Raw genomic sequence first — 19698 nt, forward strand, 5'->3', positions numbered from 1 at the left:
GGCATAGTTCATGTGACAGGACATCTACCTAGCAAGAATGGGGCCCAGGCTTCAAGCTCTACTACAGGCAAGAAAAAAAAAAAAAAAGAGAGAAAAGAATGAACATGAACATACTTACTGTATATTTGGTGTAATTCCTTCAAGCAGCACAATGTTCACCCCACCAATATGAGCAGTGGCACATGTCTCAGTCATCTTTTGATGTAAAACATCTTAAATGTAAGAAAAACAATCATTTGATTTGTGGAACTAAGATAACTGCTCTTCATATTAAAATCACTTATTGTGTATAATATTCAGACACAAGAGAAAATTGAAAAGTCATGAAACTATTCAACTGTTTTCAGAGTACTCTAAAATGTCCTTCTTGCTGTTACTTCACTGTAATATACACACATATATATTACATATAAAACTTTGGATAATGTAAAATATATATATTATTAAGTTATGTAATGAATGAATGATTATTTAACAGTATTTTTTTTCTACTGGCACTGGGCTTGAATTCAGGGTCCTCAAGCTTGCTTGACTTTTCACTTGAGGCTGGTGCTCTACCTTTCGAACCAGAGCCCCACTTCCTACTTGTTATTGGTTACCTGAGGATGAGAATCTCATGGACTTTTCTGCAGGCCGTCTCCAAACCCAGAACACTGATCTCTGCATTCTGAGTACCTAGAATTACAAGTATGACCCACCAGTGCTTGTGTGTGTGTATGTGTGGGGGGGGGGAGAGAGAAAGAGGGAAAGAGAGAGGGAGAGAGGGAGAGAGAGAGAGAGAGAGAGAGAGAGAGAGAGAGAGAGAGAGAGAGAGAGAGGGAGGGAGGGAGGGAGGGAGGGAGGGAGGGAGGGAGGGAGGGAGGGAGGGAGGGAGGGAGGGAGAGAGGGAGGGAGGCAAGCATATAGGTGCACATGTGCATGCAGTGCTTGAACTCAGAGCCCTATGCTCTCACTTAGCTTTTTCGTTTAAGTCTGGAATTCTCCCAGTTGAGCCTTACTTCCATTTATAGTGTTTTTCATCTCAGAAATAATAGTACAGAGAAAACTTGGAAAATATAAATTTGTGAAAAGGAGACTCACGTAAACTGTCTCCTTTCATTAAATTCTTGTTATCTTCTCAGAAGAAGATGTATTAAAAGAGAAGAGAAAAGGTAAATCTCACTGAAGACACAAGCATGCATGAAATACCCCGGTCGAACCACATTGTACAGAGACTATACACTAAAGAAAATAAATGATCAGAATGTATGGCAAGTTCTGTCGGGGGTGGGTTCCAGTGACAATGAGAAGAGTAGAAAGATATGGTGAAGAATGGTATAAATACTTTTTATGCATGCATGAAAATAATGAAACTTGTTGAGTCTGTTGGAAGATGGTGAAGAAAAATGAAGGAGAGTGATAGAAGAGGTGAATTTGATCAGGAAACATTATACATAATCTACTGTACTAAGATATGCTATTAAAGATAAATTATGAATAAATAATGTTTAGCATTTTCCATTATCTTATCATTTGGCATTTTTCCATGTAACTTTTAATGGGTAAACTGTAAACTGTCATATAGTTTTAAAAATAACAACAAGCAGAAATTTGCCTCCTTCTCTGTACAGACATCTTTCCATACAATTTCTTTGTGTAAAGTAGGCAATGTTTTTCTACTTAAGTTTGTAGAACTGGAATTTCTGAATAAAATGATCAATGTAGTTTAAAAACTATTAAGAAAGCTATTATGTTAATGTTTGGAGAAGTTAATTTATATTCATTTAGAAGAGAATGCAATGTCCATTTCACTGGTTCCCCCTAAAACTAGGCAATGTATTACTAATTACTGTTAAATTGATCTTTTTATTTTTGCCAGGTTGGGGCTTGAACTCAGGGCCTGAGCACTGTCATTGGGCTTTCTCAATACCAGAGCTCTACCACTTGAGCCACAACACCATTTCCAGTTTTTGTCTATGTATGTGGTGCTGAAGGATCAGACCCTGGTCTTCGTGCATGCTAGGCAAGCACTCTACCATGAGGCCACACTCCTGGCCCCTACATTGATCATTTTTAACCAGTGAATTTGAGGAAAATTATGTTCAGTATTATGAACTTATGTGTACTCATTATGCCCTCTGCCTATATTTCTAAGGCGAAGGGTTTGTTTGTAGTTTTCTTAGCAATTGACAATTTTTCTAATTCCCTCAGAGAATTTTCTTTATCTGTATAAATTTTGTATTTAAATTAAGTGCTTGAGAAAATTTTACTTAGGGTATAAAATACAGCAGAGGAGGGCATATGGTGTAAACTAAGTCCAGGATAACTAGATAGTATTTGAAAATCACAAGGTTAACAAGACTTTCTTCCTGTTATTTTTACAATCAGAAAGAAAACACCCTAATCTTGAAATCCCTGGCCACAAGGGAGTTCTATATTGTACTCCCTACTGATTCCAAGCCTTTGATTTTACTTTACCATATCCGAACTGTGGATGCATTTGACAAGTGACGGCATTGGATCAAATCTGAGATTATTTTCTTTCTCTGAGATAAAAGAATGGTATTTTTTTGTTTCCTAACTTGAAATACCATCATTTGTTTTATTATTATTAAAATGAATGGAACATTCATATATCAGCTGGCAGAATTTATGGAGAGATTATAAAATCTGACATTATTTTCTTTCTCTGTAATAAAAGAATGGTACATCTTTGTTTCCTAACTTGAAATACCATTATTTGTTTATTATTAACCTGAGTGAAACATTCATACATCAACTGGCAGAACTTCTTATGGAGAGATTATATGATTTCTATAGTGGTACTGAAGAAAAATGCTGTACATATTTCATTATTTTCTTGAAGTTTTCAGGCACTAGAACATCTTACCAGACAACACTAAAAGATAGTCAAGAAGTATCTCCAGAAGCTAGTTGCTCACGCCTGGAATCCTCTCTAGTTAGAAGGCAAAGATAGGGAAGATTGAAGTTCAAGACCAGCCCTGGAAAAAAGTTGGCAAGAGCCTATCTTAACCAATAGTTGGGCTCGGTGGTCAGTGCCTGTCATTCCAGCTACACAGGAGTCTGAGATTGGAAGAATCATAGTTATGGGCCAGCCCAGGCAAAAAATAGTCATGAGACTCCATCTTAACATAAAAGGAATGGGTGTGGTGATATCCACCTGTTTTTCCCACCCTGGTGGGAAGTACAAGTAAGAGGATCGTAGTTCAGGCTGGTCTGTACAAAAAGTGAGAACTCCAATAACCAGTGCATAGATGGTTTGAGGTATGGCTCCAGTGGCCAGCCTACCACGTCTTAAGCCTTGAGTTCAAATTCCAGGACCACCTCAATAAAAGATTTTTATTGGGCTTTGGGGCATTAAAGAAATTAGACATGTATTTATGTGTTCCAAATGCTTTCCTTAGGTACCAAAAGCTGCCTTAATTCACTGAGCTTCAGTTACATTTAAAGTCCTTTCTATTTTCCCTCAGAATTCTGCTGTTCCAGTTTTTAAACAAATATCGCCAAGTAGGAATTTCAGAAACATAGCACTGGTTTCCCTCAGAAAAGTGGCATTGTGATATTGGAAAAATCCTCTACCTTTCATTTTTTCCTTAAGGGTGAAACTACCATGGATCCTTTTCAGCTCTGACTCCATTGTGAGGCCCCCAATGTCAGCCTCGAGATGTGTGCGGTTCACCATTCCAATCCCAAACACAATTAGAGTAACATGTTGGGGCTCAGCTGTCACAAGGCTGCGCTTCCTCTGTGTCTTAGTCAAACTGTTGTTGTCTTGTTCATTCTCAAACACAACTTTACATGTTGGCTCTGTAGGGCTTCGAACACCTTTATCCGCGTATGGAAACAGATTGTTTTAGAAATACAAAATGCAAAACAGACAAACATTCCAAACATCACATTACCTTTTGTCCCTAAACATTCCCAACCCACCCTCTTTACCAAGATGACCTCGTTGCTTTTCCTTATCTTCCCAAGTACCTATCAAAAGTATGTGTGCAAGATATTTAATTGGAGGCTGCCTAAATCCTTCCAGAGCATTCTGTGTAAGAGCTGAGTGGACAGGAAGTAGGGTAGCATTGTATTTGAGTATTGTCATTACTTTCTTTCCGCCTGATTGGCACTTTCTCTGTATTTCATCCACTTATACCATTAAGAAAACATGACAAACAACCTGCTCTCATTTTAGTACTACTGCTAAAGAGAAACATTAAGAAGCTAAAAATGTCTGTTACCTGCTGGTCCAAATGTCTCAGAAGATTTTTCCAATATGCCCGTTGGGTCTGAGATGAGCGAGTAGAAGTTGAGCAGTTTATACATGTTCTGCCAGCACTCTGCCGAGGGCTCACTTTGCTCCGACACTGTAATGGAATCAGAGTCATCCATATGGATTGTCATGTGATCCACCACATCCTTGGAACCTTTTCTAGACACTTTTGAAGTCCGTCTTTCAGATCTCCCTAGTGAGTTTTTGTTTCGGGATTCCTTCTTGTTAGTCTCATTGTTGGTCCGTTTGTTCTTGGCATTATTGACTCGTGTAGTTCCATTAAGACTTCCTCTAGAACTGCGGCTGAAGTCGGAGGAGCGACAATCCCGCTGCTTTCGGGTTTTGAAGGTGGGGGTTGGAGAAGCTGAGCCTGCAGTGTATCTACTAAGTTTGATGTCAGTCTGAGTGGCTTTGATGTCATCTATCATTGTACTAAACTGATGAATAAGACGAACCAAAGCCATGTCTACGTGCTGGCTTATTGACTGGCAGGAGATGGTGAAGTTGCAGTGGAAGGTGTTGTAATAGCGCTTGTTGAGGTCATGGAAGGAAAGTGCGCTGGTTGGGTTCTGCGGTGTGCATACCGACTTCTCCATCACCATGGCACTGATACTGAAGGTCTCTAGCATTAGTGCTGGCTTGAACTCAAGTGGAGGAAGGTTCACATGGCCTTGCCTAAAACGGTCCAAACACAACTACGTTGTTTACTTCCTCTTTCTTGAACTGTACCATTTTACTAGTGTACAAAACAAAAATGAACCATCATCCTGTGAAATGTGCTGCAAACATTGGGATTTTACCAAGAGATCCAGCAAGGGCATTCTCATAAAGCCAGGATTTCTGTCAGCTAGATGCTTTCCTCCTTTGTCTTACCAAAATGAGTTGATTTCTTCTAACACCGTCCCCACTACCCACTAAAAAATACTTATGCCAGACATTTTAATTGAAGCCTTATCTCTCCCTTGTTGATTTACTCTACAATTGGTTAACAAGTCGGAATTATCCTATGAGATGAGAAGTAAAGAAGTATCCCGAATACTCTTTAAGGTTTTTACAGAGCATTAAGTAGTTTTTACATATTTCTAATGTTTCACAATACATTACTCATTTTCTTTTGTCCATTTTCCTATATATTAATAATAAGCACTGGTGTTTGACAGACTCTCAATATTTCAAAATAAATTTTTCCCATTAATCTTTACAATCACTTTAAAGTTTCAGTCTGTACAAGTAGTTGTTGTGATACCATACTGTTGTGAAAGTGAAAGACTCCTAGTAATTAATCAAAACCGATACAATAGGTACCAGAAACTCATGCCTATAATCCTAGCTACTCAGGAGGTTGAGATATGCAAACTTAAGTTCAAAGCTGGTGGGCAGGAAAGTCCATGAGAATTTTATCTCCAATTAAACAGCAAAGAGCTAGATGGGACATGAGACAAGTAGTAGAATGCCAGCCTTGAGAAGAAAAGCTAAAGAATAGTGGCCAGGCCCTTTAATTCAAGTCCCAGTACCAGTACCAGCACAAGACCAAACCAAGAGAGACAATGTAATTGCTTTATACAAATGTTATTAGAAAACCTTCAGGTATTCTGACCTGTTAGAAAACCAAGTTTTTCCTGTTTAATTCTACATAATTTTTATTTATTTATTTACTTTGTGGGTTATGGGGCTTGAACTCGGCCTGTGAGCTCTTCAGCTCAAGGCTACCACCCTACCCTTGAGCCAAGCCCCACTTCCTGTTTTCTAGAGGTTAATTGGAGGTAAGAGTCTCAGGTCCTTTTGTGCCCCAGCTGGCTTTAAACCTTGATTCTCAGATCTCAACCTCCTGAGTAGCTAGGATTACAGGTGTGAGCCACCGTGCTTGGCTCATAATTTTATTTTTAAAAACTAATTTTATTAAATTTTATTAAATAGAAGATTTCAGGTGAAAAACATACTTAGCTATATACTGGATGTATCTCCGTGCCCAAACACAAATCAAATGAAAAAAGTGCCATCATAAAAAAAATGCCCTATTCCACAATTCCTGTTCACATCAAAACACACACTCAGCCAGGCACTAGTGAAGAAAACTAAAGAACTATTCATGAAACTACAGAATAGCAGGTAGATTACATTTAGTATTCTTGCATATTTGATCTAACGGTAATAATTACATTAAGATTTTCTATTTTTAATAAAAACAGGACCTGCTAAGAAAGTCAAGAAGTAAATTATGAATAAAAAAATTAGACCATAAAAATTTCTCTGCTGCAAGGGAAGTATATAAACGTTGAGCATAAATATCAGAAGACATTTATGTGCCAACATATAAGCTCAAAAATATGCTCAAATCAGATCTTAGGAAGCCGAGCTCTGAGGATCGCAGTTTGAAGCCAGCCTGGGCAGAAAAGTTTGAGATTCTTAACTCCAATTGAACACAAAAAGCCAGGGGTGAAGTGAGAGCTCAAGTGATAGTGTTAGCCTTTAGCAAAAATGCTCACAGGAATGGCACACAGGCCCTGAGTTCAAGCTCCAGAATTGGGCTCCTTGTGCACGCAAGCCTGCGCGCGCGCACACACACACACACACACAAAAACACACACAAACACACATGCACACACATATGCATACACACACAAACTCAAAAGTAGGCCTGTCCCATCAGATTAATAGCCAGTTATTATTAAGAAAATTCATGACTAATTTTATAAAATAGAAATTATCTCATTAAAATTTTTACAATTGATTTTTCATTAGAATGAGAAGACAGTGAAGTTTTAAAAAGTTACTGTAATTCGTACATAAAATTTTATATAAAAATGCAAATGACACCTTCTTGCTCTTTTTCCTTTTCTCTCTTTAGCTGTGTCTGAATCTACGATGTCAGCTCGGAGACAGTCCAAAGTTCCTGAGAACGAAAGGTGCTCTCCAAAGTACATCCTGTAGCAGAGTGGCATTGAGTCCTGCGACTGGATTCCTGTATGGCTCAGGAGGGGCTTAAAAACAACCTGGAAGACATTACCATCCACAGGACCTGATCACACCTGGCATCTGTCTGACCACAGCAAACCCCAACAGAGGTCATTTTCTTTAAAAGAAAGATAATTCTCTATCCTGCCTGGGCATATGAAAGGATTTAAGTTTATCTTATACAACCTGTTACTTATAAAAAAAAAAAAAGGCATATATATCTACTGTTTCCATTCTTTAAAAAAAAAATCTGATATATTAGCTTCTCAAAGTAGCTTATCTGTAACTCAACTTCACAAAACAGACCAAGTGTTCAGGTCCGAAGTACTGTGATCAACCATGATTACTATTCATTCTTTTTTTTTTGGGGGGGGGGGGGATCGGGAGCAAGGGGAGCTTCAACTCTGGGTCTGGGCATTGTCCCTGAGCTCTTCAGCTCAAGGCTAGTGCTCTACCACTTAAGCCACAACACCACTTCCAGTTTTCTGGTGTTTAGTTGGTGTTAAGAGTCTTATGAACTTCGGTGCCCTGGCTGGCTTTGAACCGAGATCCTCAGATCTTAGCCTCCTGAGTAGCTAGGATTATAGGCATGAGCTACTGATGCCCAGCTACTATTCATTCTTTATCATGCTTTCCTGGTCATGGTCCCTAGCCCAAATCTGAGAGCTAAACATCTTTTCCTCCTAACTGTTCTACTATCTGTTCTTCTCTAGTGAGCTTTTCCTGAAGCTTAAATTACCTATCCAAATAGAAAAGAGCCATCAATACAGTGAGACCCAAGTATATACTTTCACTTGTCCTAAGTCCCTTCATTCATCTGTCTGTCTGGTCTGTGTACCCATCTTCCTACCTCTTTAGCCCCTTTCTGTGGCAATAGGGGCCTAGAATATGAATTACAACCATTTTCCTTTAATCTAGAAGTCTAGGGAGAAATCTCCTTTCATTCTCAATTAGGAGGCTCTTTCACACTCAACTGGCACACTCTCTTTTCATGCTCTTTTTTAGGCTTGTTGTTTCATTCCAATGAAGTTTAAAACATCTTTCCTGATTTTTTTCATCTGGCTAAACCATCATATACTAGGACATTGGTTTTGAACTGCTCTTCTTTTTCTTTTCTATCCCAATTTATTAACCAAAATAACTTCACTAGCTATGAGATGACAAGACCAACATTTCAGTTCCTAAATTATGGGACTTTCTTCTCCCTACAACCTGGATGGAAACTCCCTTGCAGCCACTTCATAGGCTACACACTACAACTCTTCATCATATTTTTTTTGCTATATCTATAAAAGATCAATCCTATTCTATTCCTATAACTGGGAGAACATTATATAATTATATTTGTAAGTATTTAATATAGGCCTAAATCCTTAACTTAATAGATTCTTAACATTATGTGTCATTCCTGCCAACGGCCTGGGTTCAGCAATTTTCTCATTCACACCAACCTTTATATATTTCTAAACTACCTTACACAATTTTTCATTTTTTGGTTTATACATAAAAAATTATACATAACCGTGGAAACTTGTACTTATATTAATTCATATACTTAGTAGAGGCTTTTCCTGTTCTGCATATGAAAGCTCTTAGCAGGAAGACAGAGTAACATCTACGGTTACCTGACAGATCCAGGGGCTAAATACTGCTGAAGGAGAAGTAGTTGGGCTAGCCTACCTGTGCATCAGCAAGCTGAACAGCAGGAAAGCCTTGGTTCGCCTCTTCTACTCCTGCCACATCATCCTGACTTGTGCTGTGTTGAGAGTGTGTCCCATCCAAAGTGTTCTGGTCACTTGACAGGACAGTGTTGAAATCAGAGGCTGAGGGTATTGTAGGCAGATTGGGTGCGACACCTACCAGAGTACATTTTCAAGAATAAAATGTAACTTACTAGAAAGAGAAACAACCTACAAAGTAAACTTCTGAAGCCTATATTGTAGTGCCATTCATTACGAGGCCATTTAAAGTAAGAAGGAAAATTAGTATTTTAAGGTTATCTTATAAACCCTACTAATGAAAAATGAAATTATACTCTCAGAAAATATCAAGTCACCCATATATCTATACCTATATTTATGAATACACACAAACACACATATCAAGAGCCAGTCAGTCCAAAATGTACAATTTGTGATCAGAAGGTCTGTGACAGCATTTTCTGTCCCACTGACATTACCCTGATGAAGCAAGGCACAGGCAGTAAGAGAGCTATAGAAGGCAGCACAGCAGGGAAAAGACAACACATCTCACCTCATACACATGCTTTCTGGGGCAGAAGAAAGCTAGGATGGCACTACTCCTTTCCCTTGTACTCCCCTTTGTACTTAAATCCCCATGCAAAGGACCAACAGTAGGGGAATAATTACATTTTGGTCCTCCTGAAATTTATGTTCCATCTGGCAGGAATGTAAATAATACCAGCAAGTGTCACCCTCCTATTTTCCTCAGCCAAGGGCCTAGGCCAAAACCAATATGCCTTTCTGGATTGAAGGTAGTCTACACTAGCAATAGGGCTGAATAAGTAGATAACCAGAAATCACTTTTCGTATTTTCTGTCTGAAAAGCATTTGTGATTCAAAAACAGTGACATGAATTAATTTCAGCTGTTTTCAGTAATTAGTATCAAAAGGTGCTAGTATATTCTTTTTAATATATAGGGGAAGTAAAGTATACATTGTAAAAAATAATGTATGCCTCAGAAAACTTTGAAAATTAAAAAAATAGGAAAGGAAAATAGCCACCAGTCCTTTGATGAATTTTCTACCAGTCATATTCAATACCTTCACTCACATATTCTTCAAAAATAAATAGCTCTTATTTGTCTCCCTCTTGTTGAGAAATTTATTTCATACTCCTTTAGATTTAATTAAATATTCGTTAACTAATAAGAGAGTAAGAATAATAGTTATTATGTCTCCCAAGAGTCTGAGTAAACTAAAAATACTTTTTATGCTGTAAGTATATAATGTTGCAGTTAGATTTTTGCATAATGTCATTTGTCACCATTTGGTGTTATAAAAATTAAATCAACCATATTAAAGGTTAGTTACAAACTTCTCAAATTACACACTATGTTATATTTGGCCCATCTCTTTCTACAAGAACACTTGAACGCTTGCTACCCTCTCAACAGTGGCAGTACTACCAAAGGCATTTATAAATAGTATTTAAGTACCTGATGCTTTGGAATTAGCTTCCAAAACAAAATTTGTTTTATAAATGCACGTGTTACTTAGGGGGCTAATCCAAATAAGACAACTCAGTACCTGTTGGAAGACTATTGTGGCCCGATTTTGTAACAGGAGATTCTTGTACCACACTTCCTCGATTACCCACAGCATTTGACATCCAATTATAGAAACTCACAGACGATGGCTCAGATAGCAGAGGATGCTCAGAAAGCATATCAGTAGCCACTGTATTTCCTGGAAAGAAGTTTACTGAGTACAGAAATACTTATGTACTAAGGAACATAAAATGAGATTTACATAATTATTTTCAAAGCCTAGGTTAAAATGTCCTCCTTTGCATATTCTTTCAAATATTCACAGCCTGATGTTGGCAACTGGATACTAGTGCATTAACAGATATTTTTTAAAAATTGTAACAAGGTAAAGATTCTATGTTAGTTGGGCTAGCCAGAGACCTCAACAAATGTCCAGGTTAACATCAGGACAGTAGTGTAATTTCAAATGCAAATGAAGATATTAAAAGGTTACAAATAGAATGTTTGTATTCTATAATAGTTTTTTAAAAAAATAAAGTACAATATAAAAGATTAGTTATATTACCGATACCTGTATTTAATTTCAAGCTGTTTGTTTTTAATTCCCCCATAAAAAAAATAAGTTCACAGTTATCAGGCCTGGGGGATATACCTGTCCTTGTTAGGGAGCTACTTTTTACAGCGGCACTACTTCTCTGAGGAGTTCCTTCCAGAAGGTTGTGCAGGCTTGGGAAGCTTCCAGTCAGGTAGCTGAGAAGGCTCTCCTTCCTTGGACTCTCCTTTACTGGCATTGCAGAACGTCCAACATGGACAGGAGAATCAGTGGCAGTGTCTCCGCTGGTATAGCTCAGAGAGTGATAGGGGTGGATGCCCTACAGAAGAAACAGTGCATGGCTTCAGGTTTTCTGCACATAAAAATGGCTCAGCCACTTGCAATTATCAGAACTGCCACTCTTACTGCAAGCTACCCTGTAAATGGAAACTAGAACCAATTCTGTCCACTAAAACTGTGGTATGTTTCAAATGTACTAAAGCAGTGCATTGTTATTGCCCTTTAATTGGGTTATAATTTTTTCTGTGTAGAAAACCTACACTTTATTTTTTCATATATTTTTTATTGTAATTAATAGAAAGGTTACATGATATTTGCCAGATAGATGGTGCATTAATTCCCATATATTGATACCCTTTTACATGTCTTGGTCCCCATTTCCCTCCCCCCCACCCCCACCCCTCATCTTGTTTCCCCCCGTTCCCTATTCAATTTCAAATAACCAAATACAAATATATCCGATATATCAGGTAACAAAAATGCTTCTGCATTAAAAATAACGTTGGTTATAAGATTTGTTTTCACCCTCTTTTTTAGTATCTGAAACTTTTGAGGTATTTTAAGATTCTGAATAACCTTTGCAATCAGAACGAAGATCACATTGATAAAATGAACTTCTTGGTTTGGTTTTTTTTTTTTTTGTTTGGTTGGGTTTTTTATATTTTTTATTGTAATTAATAAAAAGGTTACATGATATTTCCCAGATAGAAGGTGCATTAATTCACATATATTGATACCTTTCACATGTCTTGGTCCCCATTACCCTCCCCTCCACCCCCGTCTTGGTTTTCCCCCCTTCCCTATTCAATTTCAAATAACCAAATACAAATAAATCCAATATATCAGATAACAAAGTGAGATACTGTAACAATATGAGATAACCAAGGGACAGCAAAAGAGATGAGAGATAACATAGTACATTAAGGACAACAATCATTCATTGTATGGCTATTGTTTCAATATCCTGGAGGTCTTTTCAATTAGCTTCCTACTATATGGCCTTATGTATCAAGGTTTTGCTCTATTGCAGATCTCTGCTAGTAGAGCCCAAGGTTTCTACTGATTATGACAAATGAGGGAAACCATTGAGCCTAAGTTCCTTTGAGTCTGGCTTACTTCACTTAATATGATTTTATCTAAAACTTTCCATTTCCTAACAAATGGGGCAATGTTGCAGAGCTTTTGTATGGCAAAGGACATAGCTAGTAAATTAATTAGGAAACCTACAGAGTGGGAGAAGATCTTCACCAACCAAACAACGGACAAAGGCCTCATATCTAAAATATATCAACAGCTCAAAAAATTGAATCACTCCAAAACTAATCTCCAAAGTAACAACCATCCCATCAAAAAATGGGCCAAAGACTTAAAGAGAGTTTTCTCTGAAGAAGAAACTAAAATGGCCTATAGACACATAAAGAAATGCTCAACATCTCTGGTCATAAAAGAAATGCAAATCAAAACAACTCTAACATTCCACCTCACTCCAGTTAGAATGGCCAGGATCAGGAAAACCAATAACAACAGATGCTGGAGGGGATGTGGCCAGGAGGGATCACTACTACACTGTTGGTGGGAGTGCAAACTCGTTCAACCACTATGGAAAGCAGTATGGCAGTGCCTCAAAAGGCTAAACATAGAGCTCCCCTATGACCCAGCAATTCCACTACTTGGCATTTACCCAACCGTCCAGAAACAAGGGCATACTAAATCCACTAGCACAACAATGTTCATTGCAGCACTATTCACCATAGCAAAGATATGGAACCAACCTAGATGTCCCTCAGTTGATGTGTGGATCAACAAGAATGGAATTCTATGCTGCTGTCAGAAAACCTACACTTTAATGTGACTAAAATTCTAAACTTATTCTATTTGTTGTTAGATTATCATCATCATTATTATTTTGTAGTATTAGCCCTTGAACTCTGGGCCTCACATTTACTAGCCCTTGGGCCATAGTCTTACCCTTTTTGCTTTAGCTATTTTCATTTAGGGTCTCACCCACTCCTGCACAAGCCAGACTAGGGCCCACAATCCTCAACCTACACCTCCTTTGTAGCCGGGATCACCTGTGGACCACACTCCTCTTATTTGTTGAGAAAGAGGCTTGCTAACATTTTTTTAGAGGGAAAGGCCCTGGGTTGGTTTCACACTGTAATCCTCTGGATTACAGATGTTAACCATTACACCTAGCTTAGATTCTGAATAGTAATGTAGCTCCAAGAAATGAAAGCTACTGACTGTTGTCTTCAGTGCTGAGTGGATCAACAAGTTGTGGTATTTGTACACAATGGAATTCTATGCTGCTGTCAGAAAAAACGGCATCACCCCAATTGTTAGGAAATGGAAAGTCTTAGATAAAATCATATTAAGTGAAGTAAGCCAGACTCAAAGGAACTTAGGCTCAATGGTTCCCCTCATTTGTCATAATCAGTAGAAACCTTGGGCTCTACTAGCAAAGATCTACAATAGAGCAAAACCTTGATACATAAGGCCATATAGTAGGAAGCTAATTCAAAAGACCTCCAGGATATTGAAACAAAAGCCATACAATGAATGATTGTTGTCCTTAATGTACTATGTTATCTCTCATCTCTTTTGCTGTCCCTTGGGTATCTCATATTGTTACAGTACCTCACTTTGTTATCTAATATATTGGATTTATTTGTATTTGGTTATTTGAAATTGGATAGGGAAGGGGGGAAAACCAAGACGGGGTGGGGATGGAGGGGAGGGTAATGGGGACCAAGACATGTGAAAGGTATCAATGTATGTGAATTAAGGCACCTTCTATCTGGCAAATATCATGTAACCCTTTTATTAATTACAATAAAAAAAAATAAATAAAAAAAATAAAAAACAGAACTCCACAAAATATATTAACTGACAGAATGCACTAGGCATTTTTTTCATGTCCTAATTCAGTTTATTTCTCTCCTCCAGCAGAAGTTATTGTGAATACTCCCATTTCTACAAGGTAGAAAACTGATACAAAGCAGTTAAAAATACCAGTGGTAGTATGGCTCTCTGTGGGAGTTCGGGGAAGGGATCTGACCACCTTTTTGTTTTTGCCTACTAAATCCACTAGCACAACGATGTTCATTGCAGCAAAATTTACCATAGCAAAGATATGGAACCAAACCAGATGTCCCTCAGTTGATGAGTGGATCAACGAGATGTGGTATTTGTACATAATTTAATTCTATGCTGCTGTCAGAAAGAATGCCATCACCCCATTTGTTAGGAAATGGAAAGACTTAGAAAAAATCATATTAAGTGAAGTAAGCCAGACTCAAAGGAACTTAGGCTCAATGGTTTCCCTCATTTGTCATAATCAGTAGAAACCTTGGGCTCTACTAGCAGAGATTTGCAATAGAGTAAAACCTAGATACATAAGGCCAAGGCCATATAGTATGACACTAAATGAAAGGATCTCTAGGATATAGAAACAAAGCCATATAATGAGTGATTATTGTCCTTAATGTACTATGTTATCTCTCATCTCTTTTGCTGTCCCTTAGTTATCTCATATTGTTACAGTATCTCACTTTGTTATCTGATATATTGGATATGTTTCTATTTGGTTATTTGAAATTGGATAGGGAAGGGGGAAAACAAGATGAGGTTGGGGGTGAGGTGAGGGAAATGGGGACCAATACATAAGAAAGGGTATCAATGTATGTGAATTAATGCACCTTCTATCTGGCAAATATAATGTAACCCTTCTATTAATTACAATAAAAATATATGGAAAAGACATGTGAAAGGGTATCAATGTATGTGAATTAATGCATCTTCTATCTGGCAAATATCATGTAACCCTTTTACTAATTACAATAAAAAATTAAAAAAATATATATGGAAAAAAATAATTATTCATTGTATTTATAATATCTGAAAATATCTGCCCAATAATATTCTATAATGTACAAGAAACAGAATATTACTATAAAATATGAGATGGAAATAATTAAACAATCATAAATACACGGCAGAATTCAAAATTAGTTTTCAATTTGTAAATGGAATATTGAGTGTATTTCAGTGAAGAAATTATTTTTCAGTAAAAGCACTTAAAACAAAATCTAGTCCAGAAAAATTCAGAATCCATTAAATCACAGCGTTTTGTTTTCAAAAGTAAATTCTCATTTAATCCAATAGTTTTCTCTTAAAAAAAAAAACTATTACTATCTTTAAATAGTTGTTCTTCTTTAACAAAAATCCAACCTGATCATGCTCTGCCCAAAGGCTTCTCACTAAAATAAACAATTATTAGGCCATAAACATTGCAATATTGGATTTTACTGTACAGAATAGTCAGTAAAATAAAAGGCGAGAACTAAGACTTGATAGTTAAAATATTTTCTACTCAATTCTAATTTCTGATAATACAGTTTTTAAAGAAGTATAAACACTATATTCTAAACATTCACACAGAATAATGGAGAATCTTCTTACGAGAGGATCATGAGGGTTCAACAGCTTTACATATATAATCATATACAATAATGCTTATTGAAATGAATTCTAAGACATGGGAACAAGATGGTTTTATTATACTGTTTGTGGTTCTTTTATCTGTGTCACTGTTTTTGATTTCTGTATCCTGTGTCTTGTATATAAGTTTATCTGATTCTGGGAGGGGAAGAGGAAGCACAGAAAAGGTGAACCCATTCATCAGTGGTACTCACTAGACACGATGCTGGAAATGTACTATACAACTTGGGAGGAAAGGGTGAGGAGGAGGAAAACTGTGAGAAAATGAGGGAGGGGGGCACTGTTCCAAAAGAATTGTACTCATTACCTGACTTACGTAACTGTAACCCCTCTGTACATCATCCTTACAATAAACTTTTTAAAAAGTTTAAGAAACAAAATGAAATAAGACATTATAAGTCACTGATGCAGTTGATTTCAATGTAACACACTATTGAGTACATAGGCTGGACACCTAACACATAAATTTGATGCATCAACATTTTAGATCTTCACTGTAGGTCAAAATTATCTGCTCTCTAAGCAAAACGAGCAACCATTTACCTTTATTTTTAATGCAGAGTCACTGTGAGTATGAGTTTTAGAAAGCTTCCTCATGATCTCAGCTCCAGTAACAGGCCCAGAGCTACCAGGTGGTGGTCGGTTGGCTGTTCCTTCCAGTAGCATTGTATGTTCACTGACAGTGGCTGAAAGTGTTCACAAGAAGAAGGGAACAATGTATTATCACAAGTTCTCTTGAAATTCAGCCCCAGTGCTCTGGTTGAATAATACAATCTATTTGCATAATGTGATAAACTATAGACGTTCCTGTAATAACTACTTTTATTTTCCTTTTTATTTCCTAGTCATAACCTCTCACTCTGTCCCCAAAACAGAAAGAATGTCTATTAAAATTTTCATGATCGTGGAAAAGATACAGAGATCAAAAATTATATTCAATCAATATCAAGAATGTTCACAATGCCATAGACTAACATGAGCATCTACAGGGATTAAAGGGGATATTTGCTGTACTGTTCTTTCAACCTTCATGTACACTTGAAATTTAAGAAGTAACTAAATTTAGCCTAATACTTAAAATATATCTTTAACAGTTATAAAAAAAACTAAGCTGAATAACGAGTATCAACATTTAAAAAACCCCAATTTAGGACGATTATTTCCCATACACCTTGCCATATATCAATAATAAAAATTAACTTCTGCAAAGAACTAAAGTGAATTGTACACTTCTGACATACATATCCATTTTGTTCAGGCACAACCATTTTAATAACAGAACTATAGACTCAGGACAGTGCCCAAAATTTACTTAAATTTATTCAAATACTCACTAGGTAATAAAATAAAGGCTTCTCTAGTAACAATACATAATGAAATACTATTTTTAAAAGGAGAGCTAAGAGTTTCATTCAAAACATTTTTGTGGGCCAGGGGCATGGCCTAGTGGTAGAGTGCCTCCCTACAAGCCCTGGGCTTGATTCCTCGGTACCACATACACAGAAAAAGCTAGAAATGGTGCTGTGGCTCAAGTGGTAGAGCACTAGCCTTGAGAAAGCCCAAGACAGTGCCCAGGCCCTAAGTTCAAGCACCCAGTTTGGCCAAAAAACAAAAACAAAAACCCTCACACTTTTGTTACATAAAGATGTTATTCTATAGCATAGATAACAAGAGATTTTGGAAAATAATATTTTTTTAACCAAGCCAAGCACATTTCCTCTCCATCACACCACTATATTCAGCAGTCCTCTCCATTACACCACTATATTGAGTCAAATTTAAGGGAAGGAAAGACAACTATACCACTCTGAACAGTTTTGCACTATCTCACTGCACTAGGTGAGATGCTACCTGGTAATGGTGTCATTCCAACTTGTGTTGATACCTTGATTATTTTTATATTTGGAAATACCAAATAAAAATAAAAACAACTAAAATGAGATGTCTGTTGTACATCACAAAATCAAACTCATGAAATGAAATTCATGAAGATTTATGAAATTCATAAAGATGCCAATTTATTTGGGTTATCATGTATTGGGATTAATAAAAACTTTATCTGCATAATTAAATAATGACACTTTCAACTTTGGGATACAAACTGTTTAAGTTAACAATTACCATCTTGCCAATATAATCTCTAGTTGAAGAATTTTCTTGGATTAGTAATTCTTTTGTTGTCACTTAAGGAGGTAGATTATTAATATACTACCTTATTAATAGAAGACAGACATCTGAGCAAAGTAAAAATAGTACTGAATAATGCTGAGGCACAAGGTACTTTGAGGACCCTTGCTAAAATTACCTGCATCAAACTCAAACTCCGCCCCATCAGCACTGGTATCACTCTGAAGACCACCCCCATTGTCCAGCCCAAGGCCATCTTCACGCTCAGGGTCCACAGCTGCTGGAGGCTTCAGAGGCTGAGCTGGTCTGTGCAAGCTGACTCCTTTAAAGGTTGGGGTCACCACAATGAACTTCATCCACTGTCTAGCCAGTGCGACCAAGCCTTTCTTTAAAGTTACCAGAGCAGGAAGCCCATCACTCTATAACAACATTGGCAAGTTTGAAGTCAATAAGGGAACCAGTCTTGTCTGTGGGTTTGTATACAGTTATTCACTTAAATCTCAAACTCTCCTTTTAGAGATAAAGAAAATAAAACTTGGAGATTACATAGTTTGCTCAAAGTCCCCTCCTGGGCACTCTATGTTCTCTATTCAATCTCCCTATCTTCCTTCAACTTGGGCACTGTTCAAGATTCATCCTTGACCAGTTTTTCACTCAACATTCCACACTAAGAAATCTTGTCTATATCCACAGCTTCAAAGAACATCCTTACTCTGGCAACTCCCAAGTCATTAATTAGAGAACACTGTTTCCTATTAGCTTACATTCTCATCCTATTTACCCTTTGGACTCACCCCTCATACCTATAACCTGAGGTCAATGTTCCTGCAACAGAAAAGTCCTGGAGTTTGAACTCAGTGCTCAGTATCTCTGAGATTTTCTGCTCAAGACTAGCTCTCTATCTCTATTTCTGGCTTTGTGGTAGTTTATGGGAAACATGAATCTAAGGGGCTTTCCTACCCAGACTGGGTTCAAACTGCAATCCTCAGATCTCAGCCTTCTTAGAGGCCAAAAGTACTTGCATGAGCCACTAGACACCCAGCAAGCACAGTTGCTTTAGGGCTTTAGTAACTTACCATTGTAGCATCCTCAATGATGGAATAATTTGCCTGGTGCAAGTAGTGGTGCAGTATATTACACAGTAAACAGGAAGGATTTTCTTGAAGAAAGCGGGCAACTTTCGTAAGTCTATTGTATTTACTTCTGAGGGGGAAATGTACACTCTTGTTCTGAAACCAAACAAGAAAAGATTGAGAATGATATGCCTGAATGAGCCTACATAAAAGATGGTTAGTAATTAAGAACTTGCTGGTCTGATATTCTCCAACTATGATTACCAATAAGGAAACACTTTCAATAATAAAGTATGTGATTCTTTATATAATTAAAAGACCTACCTCTAATGCTTCTGTCATTATGCATCCCATGACAGCACAAATTCTCAAAGTCCCCTCCGTTTCTAACTTGTTTAAGGATGACTTGAGCTGGTCGATGGGAACAAGCCAAGCTCCAACAGCTGGAGTCGCAGTGCTTAACAGGTTTAGCTGCCTTTAAAAGAAATTGTAAGACAAATGTCAACATTTGTATTTCAATCAATCTCCCTCATCTCTGGCTTGTTTTTATTGTCGCTTTGAGACAAGATCTCCCCATGTATTGTAGGTGGCCTAAAACTTGCCATCTTCCTGCTCTAGCTCCTTTGAGTACAGGCTTTGTCACCATGACTGGCCCTACTGGCTGTTTTGTTCAGGTAAAAGTACTTTTCCTTTTACAAAACCTATTACAAAATGTATT

At 37.3% G+C, this 19698-nt stretch overlaps 1 protein-coding gene across 1 annotated transcript in view; it reads right to left on the minus strand.

Moving 5' to 3' along the window:
- Nucleotides 1-19698, minus strand: part of Bltp1 (bridge-like lipid transfer protein family member 1) — a 160631-nt gene that overhangs the window by 62100 nt on the left and 78833 nt on the right. Inside the window, exons 39-49 of the mRNA XM_090356623.1 lie at nt 19305-19455; nt 18984-19136; nt 18086-18326; nt 16324-16466; nt 11101-11320; nt 10489-10647; nt 8900-9075; nt 7082-7257; nt 4233-4939; nt 3580-3825; nt 119-212 (exon numbers count right to left, since the gene is read on the minus strand). Of these exons, the coding sequence (XP_090212749.1) occupies nt 119-212; nt 3580-3825; nt 4233-4939; nt 7082-7257; nt 8900-9075; nt 10489-10647; nt 11101-11320; nt 16324-16466; nt 18086-18326; nt 18984-19136; nt 19305-19455 (2466 nt within the window). The remainder of the gene's footprint in view (nt 1-118; nt 213-3579; nt 3826-4232; nt 4940-7081; nt 7258-8899; nt 9076-10488; nt 10648-11100; nt 11321-16323; nt 16467-18085; nt 18327-18983; nt 19137-19304; nt 19456-19698) is intronic.

Source organism: Megascapheus bottae, chromosome 23 (assembly GCF_031878675.1).
Source record: "Megascapheus bottae isolate mThoBot1 chromosome 23, mThoBot2.hap1, whole genome shotgun sequence".
NCBI lineage: Eukaryota > Metazoa > Chordata > Mammalia > Rodentia > Geomyidae > Megascapheus > Megascapheus bottae.